The 13,024-nt window shown below is 37.6% G+C and overlaps 1 protein-coding gene across 3 annotated transcripts in view; it reads left to right on the top strand.

Moving 5' to 3' along the window:
- Positions 1-9,985, top strand: part of TTBK2 (tau tubulin kinase 2) — a 67,202-nt gene extending 57,217 nt beyond the window's left edge. For all 3 annotated transcript variants that reach the window (XM_061343693.1, XM_061343694.1, XM_061343692.1), the window contains 2 exons: positions 4,179-5,446; positions 6,441-9,985. In XM_061343693.1, the coding sequence (XP_061199677.1) occupies positions 4,179-5,446; positions 6,441-6,909 (1,737 nt within the window). In that variant the 3' untranslated portion in view covers positions 6,910-9,985. The remainder of the gene's footprint in view (positions 1-4,178; positions 5,447-6,440) is intronic.
- Positions 9,986-13,024: the final 3,039 nt, after the last annotated feature.

The following is a 13,024-nucleotide window of genomic DNA, read 5'->3' as shown; positions in this document are numbered from 1 at the left end:
GAGTAAACTGAATGAGGTAAAGTGTCTTCAGAATGCCAGGTAATATGACAATGGCTTATTAATGTGAGAAGCTACAAGTAATGACAGGATTAGCTAAATAACAGATCTGTTTCTAAGAGGCCTGAAGTCCTAACAGTAGTTGGCATGCCTGCATGTCATGAGGTAGCAGACAGCATGAGTGGAGGGAATAAGCTGTTGCTGAGAGTTCAGATGTTTACCTGCTGGTATTGTATCGTACAATAATCTATATTCACACCTTTAGATCTTTCACACTTAGCAACTTTGCAGAGCAAACCTCAGTATTTCACTCCTGCAATTTTCTGCATACGTTCAGAGGATTTCATCCAAGCATATCACTTGCTATTGCAGCCTGTCAAAGGTTTAAATGAAGGAAAGTTTGTCAGATGTCATAAAGGATGTCCAAGAGATATTTATGTTGTTGTTGTTCTTTTGTTCTTTTTCCTTCCTAACGTCCTACTCACCATCTCATAAAGTTTCTTGAAGAAAATGAAGTCTTATTTCTTGTCTCAGTCAAGTGCTAATTTGAGAAACCGAAAGGAATTAAATTGTTTAGGGAGGAAAGAATTCAAGATCATGATGGTAATAATTTCACTTAAATATTTCAGAGTGAAAGGAGAACCTCAAATTCATTATTCCATTTATTGTCTCAGCCATTTTCAGTAACCTGTTTTATCACATAACTTCTGTTGAAGTATGGGAATTGCAGTAATTGGGTGGATAGTGCTATAAACTGATTATTATAGTGAGCTGAAAGGCGTCATTTTAAATTCTATTTCCCACATTTTTCTTCTTAGATGAATTGTAATCTTTTAATTCATTGTAGTTTTTATCCTCAGATTCAGTGTTTTCCAAAATTGACATGATTAGCCGTAGAAATCTCATAGGATATAATTTTAATTAGAAAGAAAAGAAAATATGAGTTTTATTTATGATTATGGTAGGTTTTCTTTGATTTTGCATATTAGCCCATGTATTATTTGTTTTGTAACCAGGTATGTATTGAATAACCTTGAGATACCAGTCTCCCTGAATTAGAATAAATGATAATTTCAGTTGGTGTATTTTTCATGCCTTGGGATCAGCCCTCCTTAGACGCCTTGATTATGACCTCTGTCTTGTAAGATTTCACAATCAAGAGAATTAGGAGACTATTTATGGAATAATTAAGGCTACAGGACTTGTTGTTTGGTTTGGTTTTTTTTTTTTTGTTTTGTTTTGTTTTTTAAATTGTGTTATGGGATTTAAAACTTCCTTCAATCTTTTTACTTAAAGTCCTGCATAGCGTGAATCATGAATTTTTTCTGCAGTGGACAGCCTTAGAAAGAAACTGATGCTTTAGCCAAAGAAATCTTATAAGGAGCCTTTAGGAGGATTGTCTACAATCTTCTTCCATTTCATCAATAACTATTATATCCAAGTTTTTCCAAAGGAAACCATTTGTATTCCTGCCCATGGCAAGGGGGGTTGGAACTAGTTGCTCTTTAAGGTTCCCTTCCAACCCAAACATTCCTGTGATTTAACAGGGTTCAGTTCTATTTTTTTTTCATGCACGATCCCAGATTTTTTTTGAATTGGCCTTTTTCTTTTGTTTCTTTCTTAAAGCTGCACCTGAAGTTGCAGCAACCCTTGTGTGAAGGGCATTTCCTGTACATTACCCATTTAAATTTCTTGCACAAATAGGTGAAATATCCAGTCCAGTGAGGATATAATTTAATTCTTGTCCTTTGAGAAGACTACTAAGAGGTTTATTGACCATCTGAGAAAACAAACTTCTGTTTGTTAGCAAACACAAATCAAGTAAGTGATGTATGTGTTCAAAAAGCCATTTCTGAAACTGTGAACTAGTCAGTAGTACTAAGTCTTTGTTGTTGCCAAGTCATAGAGTATCTTTCTCTATCATTTGCTTGTTCAGTGTTTTTCTTTGCAAATAGCTCCTTCCTGTTCTACTGTGGGTTGTTCAGCAAGCTTCTATTTTTTTTTTTTTTGAGTAGGTTAAATCTGGGTTGCCGAAGGTAGACCTGAAACACTAGGAAGTTCTCTCTCTAGATGTGGCAAAGCATATAAAGTCTGTTGTAAAACGTAAATAAAGTTCGGATAAGAACTGGGTTCACCTAACCAGGAATTGCCATATGAGAGAGGTCACAAGGAAAAGAGTTTCCATGAAAATATATTTGAACAAGGGAGGATTTAAATGCAAATGCGGCCCTTCTGGAAAGACGCCGAGGAGATAAATATCCTTCTAAAAGCAAATAACTAAGCTTGTCCTACCTCTGAAATCTGAGAGGACACCAGACCATTTTATTCTAAGGGAAGCCATCCTCCTTCAGATATGTGGAAAACAGCTGTTTTTTGATTCCCTGGTTGCTTGCATTGGCAACCAGCCTACCTCATCAAGTAAGAAGTTTGGAAAAGGCAAATAATTTATTCAACATAATTGTCCTCTCTTTAGTTCAGCTTTATGCCTGTGATTTATGTTTCATGTTTTGTTCCAATGAAATGTTTATATCAGTTGGATATTTGTGTTTCATGGAGGTAAATGTGCACCACTAATGACAGAAATTGTTATATAGAACTGTGAGAAAATGCAAAAAATAATCAGGAATTTCAATGAAACTGTTATATTCTCGTGGGATAGCCAAGTATGTCTCCTTCACTGTCAATTATTTTGGAGAGTCGTTCTGTATTTGTAAAGTTTGAGTACACAGCATAAATTGTTATGGGTCCTGACAGATGAGCTTGGTTTCTACCACCCAGTAGTACCAATGTACTAGCTCTTTCAAAAGCCCACTAAGCAGCGTTTATAATTTCTGCAGCAAGGCCAAGTGAAATCTGTATTGTAACATACCAGCATCATGGCAACACTGGAAATGGGCTGCCACGAATTGTCTCTTCCACCATCAATGCATCAAGGAAGTCTTTTTTGTCTAAACCCAGGCTTCAGTCTTCCACTTTCTGTTGAATATTACACACTCAAACTGTGTCAGATTCATGAGGCTAAAGAATGCAAGGGAAAAAGGAGCTGGACTCTGTCCATGCAGAGAAAGATCCTTGATTGTTTTACTGTTTATACCAAATGAATCTATCCAATTTGTATAAACCTGAATCTAGGACTCCACATGAGAGTGTGTTCCTCCCTTGGCAATAGAGATAAAACTCCTCTCACTTTTTTGAGAGCTCTCTTAGACTTGGAACCTCATGAATTTCATTTCTGTCTGCAGTGGCCTGACTTCAGTGGGGAAGGTGAGAAACAACTCCATTCTGGTTTTGTTTGTACTTAATGGGAACTAGGGGAAGTGGGCTTGCGTTCTTCAGTGGGGGAGAGACATGACTGCAGGTTTGCCATTTCCTGGACATGTGCTCTAGCACATTAACTGTGTACTAGAAGCAGTACTCATCGTAACCAACTGTTTTACAAAGGGACTTGAATCCAATATGGTATATAGGTTTTAGGAGTGCTTTATCCTTATCTGTTGGATTAGATGTGTTAGGGGATTTAAATGTGTGAATATTTAGTTTGTGAATCTCTTAATGACCTTAGGTAAGGAGATACCCTAACCAGATAGCTGAGTTAAAACAATACCTAAGCTTCTACAGGGAAGGTAATAGCTAAAATTTGGGTACTCAGGAATGTTTATCTGGATGTAAATGTAGGTGTTATGGGTATGGTTGTATTTAATCAGGCAAATAAAGTCTTTATCTAAATTCTGCTTAAGTTGAAGTCCATTCCTGAATCGACCTCACTGTTCTTCATCTACTATACTTGTCTAAAAATACTGTTATCTACTTGTTAAGGATTTTATATTTATATACAACTTATTCTAAGAGTATATAAACTAATGTAAAATAAATAACAAGCCTACCTTTTAGGCTGGATCTGATTTCCACGATGGTTACTTGGTTACTGCAACCTTCCACTGAGATTTATGCTTGTTTTTACCTGTTAGGCATTTCTCTCCTGGGATGATAGAGGTTTTGTTTTTTTTCCTAATTATCTAAATGTAAATTGTGAAGTTAAGTATTACTTGAACATTTTGAATCATAGGATTCATTGTGTAATATATCTTGAAGACATGGAATCAAAAATTATATTTAAAGAATCTTATCTGTATAACATTCCTGAGTTTCTCATCTTTTCCTTCTCTATTTTTCCACTGCAGATAACAATACCCAGACCTTCAGTGGCATCCACACAGTCTGCTTCTGAGAGCTTTCATTATGGCCACCAACTGGAGAAAAGAGAGCAGGATGCTCCGTCTATGGAACACACTGTGGAAATTTCCTCTCCAAAGGAAAGTTTTCCAGGTGTGGTTGTGACAGAAGATGCACTTCCAGATAGTGCCAGCAGACCAGATTTGGTACTTAATATGAGCCAAGAGGTGCTTGACACAGAAGGACTTGTCAAAGAAAGCGTCAATGTCCTGGACTGTGGCCAACAGGACCTACCTGAGCAACATGGCGGGATACAGGAAGAGAAAGAACTTGAAAATATTCTTTCAGAGGAGGTTGAGGAAGAAAAGCTTCCGGTGGTTTCTGAGGATGCCATTGCAATGCAAAGCAAAGAACAGAATTCCTTGCCAGGAAACTCAAAATCTGCAGAGGAAGAACCTCTAACGAACACTGAAGCTGCTGAAGAATCAAAGCCAGGACCTGTCAGTTTGATACCAAATCAAGATGAGGTTCTGAAATCGATAGCACCTAAAACATCAGAAATTTCTCCCTCAAGACTTACCAACTCACATGTTAATAGGCAGACAAGCAAAACAGCACCAGTTCAGGAAAACGGTTTTCATTCTGATACGGAAGAAGTCCATATCCAAGACTTGAAATGCCACCAAGTGGCCCTTAGTACTTTTCTGCATCAGGAGGACAAAAAAGAGAAAAATGCTCCCAGAAATGGAGAACTGTTCCACTGCATTTCAGAAAATGAGAATTCTCATCGATCTAAGAAGGACTTGGTTAAATCTCCTTTTGTATTCAGGCAGAGCCGAATCCCAGTTTTAGCACAAGAGATAGACTCAACTTCAGAGTCCTCTTCTGTTTCAGCAAAGGAAAAGCTGCTTCTAAAAAAGGCCCATCAGACAGACTTGGTCAGACTACTTATGGAAAAGAGACAACTTAAATCTTTCCTTGGTGACCTTTCAAGTGCCTCTGATAAGTCACTGGAGGAAAAAAAGGCTGCTGCTCCAGTACCTTTTTCTGAGGATGATGTCTTATCCTCATTTTCTAGATTGACACTGGACTCTCATTTCAGCAAGCAGACAGAAGATAGCTCTTTATCTCCAAGCAGCCCTCAGTCCAGAAAAAGCAAGATTCCAAGGCCAGTGTCCTGGGCAGCCACTGATCAAGTCACCAGTTCAAATTCAGCTCAATTCTTTCCTCGGCCACCACCAGGAAAACCACCTGCTAGACCTGGGGTAGAAGCTAGGTAATGCAGAGAAAACAGAGATACATTTCCAGGCTGAAAATGGATTTGAGCTAGGCTGCAGTCACTGTGCAGTGTGTAATCCTGTAGAAGTTACAACCTCTAACTATTGATTAAAAAATGCTGGGCTTCAGTCCTCTGAGAAAGCTTATGTTGTTGGAGAACAAATGAGGAAAGGCTGATACACAAGAAGGAGCCTGCTTCACTGTTAAAACTTACACATCAATAGATGTATATTCAGTATTTTGAAACCTGTCAATCTGTGACTAAATCCTTACAGTTCTGGGTATTTTTTAAAGTGGGGTCACTTTTCCAGAACTGTTGATTATTCACAAATTCAGAGAAATCTGTGTGATCTGTCTTGTCCAGCCTCTTTGAAAATTCAACTGTTCTTATTGTATACATTTTAAATGTTCAGGTTTGGAGATTCCAACCATCAGTCTTGAGTTAGCTAGCTATGCTCAGATCATGGCTAAGTAAAAACACTAATTAAAGGAGGGCAGAGTGAATTCTAGAAGCCTCCCTTGCCAATTCTATATACAGACAACCATGATCTAGCTTCTTCAGTGCCTACATTACCAGGATAAGGAGAATTTTGATACAGTAGTGTGAAATCCTCTGAAGGGAGTTGTGGTGTGCCTTGTCATCCCTTAAAATCATGTATAGGAGAGTACTGATGTGCAGGAATGGGTGTACCCCTCCAAAACAGAGACAATAGGCACTGCATTTTAGTGTACTTCCAGCACCACCAGGAAATTTCAGTTATCCTGTAAACATTTAGGCTGTGAGTGAGTTTATGTGAATATAAATACTGTGTTGATTTGAACAACATAGAATCCAAAGCCTAGATCCAAACACCTCTATCTTGTAGGATAGTTCAGCTCCAGATGTCTGTTCTGCAATGAAAGATCATCTCTACTTTCTAGTGATACTGTTTCTATATGAACTTCAGTGAACAGATGGGAACAGAAATAATCTTTCTTCATTTCTTCTTAAGGTTGCGCAGATACAGAGTCCTAGGGAGTAGCAGCTCGGACTCAGATCTTATCTCACGTCTGGCTCAAATCCTACAGAATGGATCTCAGAGACCAAGGAGTTCTACCCAGTGTAAGAGTCCAGGATCTCCACATAGTCCAAAAACACCACCCAAAAGCCCTGTCATCCCCCGACGCAGTCCCAGTGCCTCCCCTAGGAGCTCTTCCTTACCCCGTACTGCCAGTTCTTCTCCGTCCCGGGCTGGGAGACCCCATCATGATCAGAGGAGTTCATCCCCACATCTTGGGAGGAGTAAATCACCTCCTAGCCATTCAGGCTCCTCATCTTCTAGGAGATCCTGCCAACAAGAGCACTGCTGCAACAAACCAAGCAAGAATGGTCTGAAAGGATCTGGCAGTTCCTTCCACCATTCCCCAAACACTAAGACTCCCATAGGAAGGAGCAAATCAACCACTAAGCTTAGCAGATAGGAACTGGGCCTTGACAGGTATAGAACCTCCTCCTAAATCTGATGCATGTTTTGTCTGTGTACTGTGTATTTAAAAAAATAATCAAAAAATATATTAAAAAAAAGAAGGTGTTGAATCTGCGCTTTTAAAAGACAGTAAGCTTCATAAACTGTTCATAAAAACATTCTGTGTAAATAAGTGGCCAGGCATTGCCTAAGAGCAGGCAGCAAGCAGATCCGCAAGAGGGGAAGTAGAGGCCAGGATAAGAATGACTAGGTAGTCAAAGAGGTGCAATGTATTTAGAATAAAAAATATCTCTAATGTGAGTGTTTTGAAAGGATATTTATTTCTATGTTTTTAGTTTACCTAGCTAGAAGATTGGCCTAATTATTTAAGGCCTTATGTAATCAAGGAGTACATAAGAAAAACCTGAAACGGTTATTCCCAAAATGACATCATCACGTTGGGAGATAAGTGCTGCTCAAGCATGTCTTTGCAGTTTAAAAGAAGCACACAGTTTTGAAGACGATGGTATTTCTACCTTTTAAGTCTCTTCCATTTTGAGCTGCACACATCTCTGAATCACTAGTGCTTATCTTGTCTCCTGTCTACGGTGGCATGGATTTTTTTACCTAGGGAAGTATCATATACCTTACCCCTTCTTGACACTGATAACATTAAAAATTTAATATGAACATTTCCCAAGATGGTTTTGTAGCTGTGTTCTTTAGAGGTGTGTTTAATACTAATTAAGATTGGAGAAGCTGATTCTCAGTTACTTATCATACACTTCTTGGGAGTCACAGTGTGATTCTTCAGCCGATGTTCAGTAGAATCTGGAAAAGCATTCCTGTCTAGAAAATGAGATAAAGGAGGAGGTGTCTGCACTTCATTGAATGTTGCAAATTTACAATAAATAGCAATGTAAGTTAGAAAACAAGTTAGAAAACAAATTAGAAAACTGAAGTAGCTTTTTTCCCTTAGCTGCAAAAAGAACCCTTGTCAATGCCGGCTTTTGTTTTTCCTTTAGTTATGGATCACTGAAACCACTGATCTTGCCGGACAGAGTTGATTACCAACCAAGATTTCTTTTTTTGATTATTTGTTTTATAAAAACTTGAAAGATGAAACAGAGATGGGGAGATTGTCTGATTTGTGAACTTCGTAAGCTTTAGATGACAGAAATATATTTAACACCCTTACAAAATCTGGGTAAAAATATTAGTCATAATACACAGAAAACAATCTGAGGTATCTTTTACATTGGGTTCTTGTCATTCTTTTGCCCAAATGGTTCCTTAATAGCCAAACGTTAGTGTCTGTCACTAAAGTCCATGGTGTCTTAATTCCTCCCAACTTTGTTTCATAGGCACTTAATAATCCCTTGTGCTCTACAGGATCTCTGTAGGGAACATAATGGTACAGCACCTTTTGCTATACTCAGAAGAGAATAGCAGGCTCGAATAGTTAAAGAATGCAAGCCTGAGAAGACTGCAGCCAGCTCTCCGTGATTATCCCTGGTGTAGGGATGCTGGATGCGTAGGATACTTGTCAATTACTGATCTGCTTGCTGTAGTCATCTGCCTCTCCAGCCAGTATCTGTGCTTTTTTGTTTAACTTCTGCCAAATGAATACCTTTGGATTATAAAGGGAATATTTTTGTCTCTGAGCTAACACATTCTAATGCTGCATTAAAGCTGCCCTGGAGCTGCACTGAATTTCACGTGCATTGTCAGACTATGTTGATTTTGTTTTTTTCCTTTTCTTACTATGAATGTGTGTATTGTTTCCCATATGTAATGTAGCACAGTGTGGAACCTTAATTTCATTCAGGTTTCGAGCACTACAGATGAATGCAATAGGTAGGATATACCTGCTTTTTTCTGAAGAAACTGTACCATTGGAAAGTCTATTCCTTTGTATTATATTGTATAATAGGTGCTATTCCAATAATTGCATGTCCTCATGGTAAATTATATAATATAAATATTTATATATATACATATATGTATATGCTTATATAAATTCATTCTTTTTCATTTTTCATTTGTAATTTATGGACCACAAATAATGCAGTTCCCTTTCCGTTAGTTCCTGAGTACTTTTGGCATTACATTCTGTATTTCTCCCCTAAAATTTCTGGAATGCAAAAATTCTAATAGCCTTTATACATTGGTACAAGATTGAAGGACTGCTGATTTCTCAACCAGCCAATGTTTTGTCTTGCGGCTTGCTTTTTTCCTTTATAATTTTGTGTGTGCATTTGCGTATGGAAAAATAACAGAGACTCAAAGGTATTTTATTTTTAGCTACAAATAGGGCTTGTGGTTACTAATTTTTATTTCATAATGTGAGTTCTTAATTGTTCTGAATACTCATCATATAGGAGCAGTGGCAGTCAATGAATACCTATAAATGAATGTGACAACAACAAATTCCATAGTTCTCTTCCTGTTTTCCTCATGTTTCTTTACAGTATACCATAAAAAGAATTTGATGCCATTGTGATGGTTTTGCCCTGGGCACTGCTGGAATTATTTGTTAAAGTGGTGTGGCAGCATATGATCGTTTTAACTCTTGCTTATTTCTGAAAAGCATTTATTACGGTCTCATAAGCTTATTCCTATGTTAACACAGTTTTAATAGGTACCAACTTTATGTATCCTTGCCTGAAATGCTGAAGTTAAGGTGTTTATATTTTTCTCTCCAGTGTGGCAGGATCCAGAAACAGGTAATTGCTTTACAGGTGAGAAAGAATATGACACCTAAGGCTTTTTTTTTTTAATGTTGTCTTCAAAGTACAGACATGTCCATTATTACACCTTGCTATGTAAAATAAATTAATGCTGTAGAAATTCACTTGTACTTGAACTACTTGCCAATGTAAAAACAGTAAACTATGCCGAACCAGAGAGACTGATGACCCAGGCTTCTTTCAGTGCATAAAAAAGGACTGTACATCCCCAGTTGCTTTTTGCTGTGGATCCAACAGGATCTAGTGAGAAAATAATGAAGCTATGAATGGAGAATTGATTGTGAATAACTTACCTTGAACTACCTGCTCTTCTGCAGGTTTTTTATTGCTTGATATCCTCCCCCCAAAAGTTTACAGAACTGCTTACTGTAGTCTAATGTAGCACTCAGTTAATGTAGTTAGGTAATGGTCAGCTGATCAACTCATACATAAATATTAGCTTAATATTTGTAGAGGGCCTGTGTAATCATCAAGAACTCTGTAAGCTTCAATATTTAAATATGCAACTGACTGTAAAAACACCAGTGTACATGTGTGTGGCCCTTGTGCAGAGTGTGAATGAATGGTTTACAGAGGATTAACTGCAACAAATTTTCAGGGATGGGGAAGATTTTTCTCCACTGTACACAACAGTTACAGTTATTCTGCATAGCACGCAGCAGCTTACACAGGGATTTTAGCTGGGAAACAACATAATTCAAGGAGCTGTTGCTTTGTCCTCTTCAAGACTTCGTTTCTTTGGAGGGCAGTGCAATGGAGCCATGATATGTAGCAGATGCAGATGCTGCACACTCATTTCTCTTTATGGTGTTTCCTGTGTTGTGGCCAGCATTTTGGGGTTTCTTTTAGAGAAATTGAGGCATGAAGCCTTTAAACTAAAATAGAACTGACATTTCACACAGACTTTTGTGCTGCAGTATTGCATGGTATAATCAAAATTGCAGCCTCAAAAATCTATGTTAATAAACCTCATTATTAATTACAAATGTTAAGTAAAAGCCTGTTAAAAGTAATAGATGGGATACAGTAGAGCAACACCATCTAGCTGTACGATGCTAGACACCTATCTACTACTTGAGCAGGGTTGCTAAGCATAGAAAATTTCACTGCTCAAAGGCAGCAGCAATATGAGTTCTCAACTGCTAGTTCTATACAATTATTCAGGATACAAACACCTGCAGAGTCACACGGGGCAGTCATCACAGCCACCAGCCACATCCTGTTTTGGGAAATTGGACATATTCTAGCCTTGAAAGTCTGCATGTTTGAGATCAAGCTTTCTTGCATACCTCACTCAACAGTCTTGATGTAAAGGGGGAGGATCTGGTCCTTATATTTAAAAGTAGCTTGAAATATTTTTCATCTGGAAAAGATTTGCAAGAGCTCTATCATTTACAATTTGTAGTATAAGGGTATTAACTATAGCTGGGAAAACACAATTTTGATTTTATATATATAAATACACATTTGTACGTAAGTGTATCTATATATACACTTATATAGATACTGTATATTATATAGAAACATATATACATACATACATATGTGTGTATATGCATATAGATAGGAACAGTCTCAGCTGTTGCATCCTGTTTACTGGAATTCATTTGCCAGAGTGAGAAGAGGCTTGTTCTGTCTTGATTTGCTCTGATCTCCTCTTAATCTAGCATAATTTGCTACGAACCAATTCAGATCCTGTGTCTTTTCCATATTACAAGGCCTGATCCTATATTCCTACCTGGGCAAAACTCCTGTAAGTCCTTCTTACTGCAGTAACATTTATGCAATAGTTGACTATAATGCTTCTAAATACTTTCTTTTTTCTCTTCCATGAGAATGTAGGCAAAGCCAGGTACAGTACAGACTCTCTCCTGTAGACAGAATTTTTCCATAATGAATTGGATGATTTTGCAGAACACTAAAAGACAACAATTCTGGTAAGAAGAAAGTGATTATTCCAATTTCCTATAAGGGTCTAATGGCAAATTAGGGATATGTGCCTCCAATTTTTTTATAGAAGTTAAACAAGAGGAATCCTCTGAAAAGGAATGGGAGAATAACAGAGAGCTCAAAGTCAAACTGCTTTCTCATTATGGGCCTGTAATATACGGATCTTAGTTTTTTCATGCAGGACTGATCGTGAGAGGTGATGAGAGCTGTGCCCATCTTGTCGGTTCTATGAGCAAGGGGCTACTTAGGTGTCTTAGGACAACACCACAATTCCCTGTGGCGGTCTCTGTATGCTTTCCCACTCTAAGGAGTGGTCATAGAACTGTCAGCTGTATAACTGATTATCTATGACTCCTGTCTTCAGTTGATAAAAGCTTTGGATGCTCATTACTATTTCTTAAACTTGTGGAACAGTCTTTTTAGAACATTTTTATTTTACTTTCTTTAGCTAATCAAGTAGGCAGTGAACTAAAGGATTTTCTTCACTGTTTTGCTTTTGGCTCGTGTCATTGGTTGCAATGACTGCAATTTTCAGTAACCAGTAACGCTGGTAAAAGGAAGCGAGGTTCGGTGTTTTGACTACATGCAACACATAGGCACAAGTCATGCATTTCTTAGCTAATACATACAAATCGCATAAATACGCATTTCACACAGGAATACCTCAGCTGGCTGCTTGATGCCAGTCTTTCTTTCCCTACATAGAACATATGTAAAAGAGAAATGATGTAAAAGGCAGCCTGGATTGTATGTAATAATGGTCTGAAGTTACCTGTCAAATGCCAAAATTATTACTCATTTTCCTATGGTTTAAATATTCAGGCTTTTAAATACTAACCTTTCAGGGTTTTTTTTTGTTTTGTTTTAAAGGAAAAATGCACAGGAATGCTGTTTTGAAATCTCATGTAACTTGGCAATCACTGTAGCCATCCAGGTTTGAACATGCAGATTGATTTTACTCTCCATTGTAACACATTCTTTCTTAACAGTAGTAGTGACAAAACCAAATGTTAGTATATGTCATTGATGTATTTTGCTTCTGTTTCTCCTCAATGTGAAGAGGTTGGATCCTTGGGAATTCTTGCTGTTCTTGTGCAGGTGAAACTCATTAAAATCAGTGCAGGATCTTATTTTCTTAAGGTTTTTTCCCCTGTTTAGGGACTGAAGGAATAAACTCACTCTACAAATAGCATATATGAAATTGCTGTATTTTAAATTGGGAAATGCTTATTTTTTTATTACTATTATGACATGACATGCCTTTTGATCTCTTTTGTGTAAGAATTACTGCTGAGAGCTGGCTTTGGCCAGGAGTACAAAGTGGTTTCTTTTAAAACAATACTCATGAGGTCCTGATCATCCACAGCTGTCTGTGGGAATTCATCTGGAATTAATTTGAGTTACAGATGTTTGTTTCCTTTTGAGATCATT

This window comes from Neopsephotus bourkii, unplaced genomic scaffold, assembly GCF_033783945.1.
Source record: "Neopsephotus bourkii isolate Nb327-2 ecotype Australia unplaced genomic scaffold, CSIRO-AGI_Nbou_v1 NB_1825, whole genome shotgun sequence".
Lineage (NCBI taxonomy): Eukaryota > Metazoa > Chordata > Aves > Psittaciformes > Psittacidae > Neopsephotus > Neopsephotus bourkii.
Note: the sequence above shows the minus strand (reverse complement) of the source record. Positions and strands in the feature narration are given on the sequence as shown.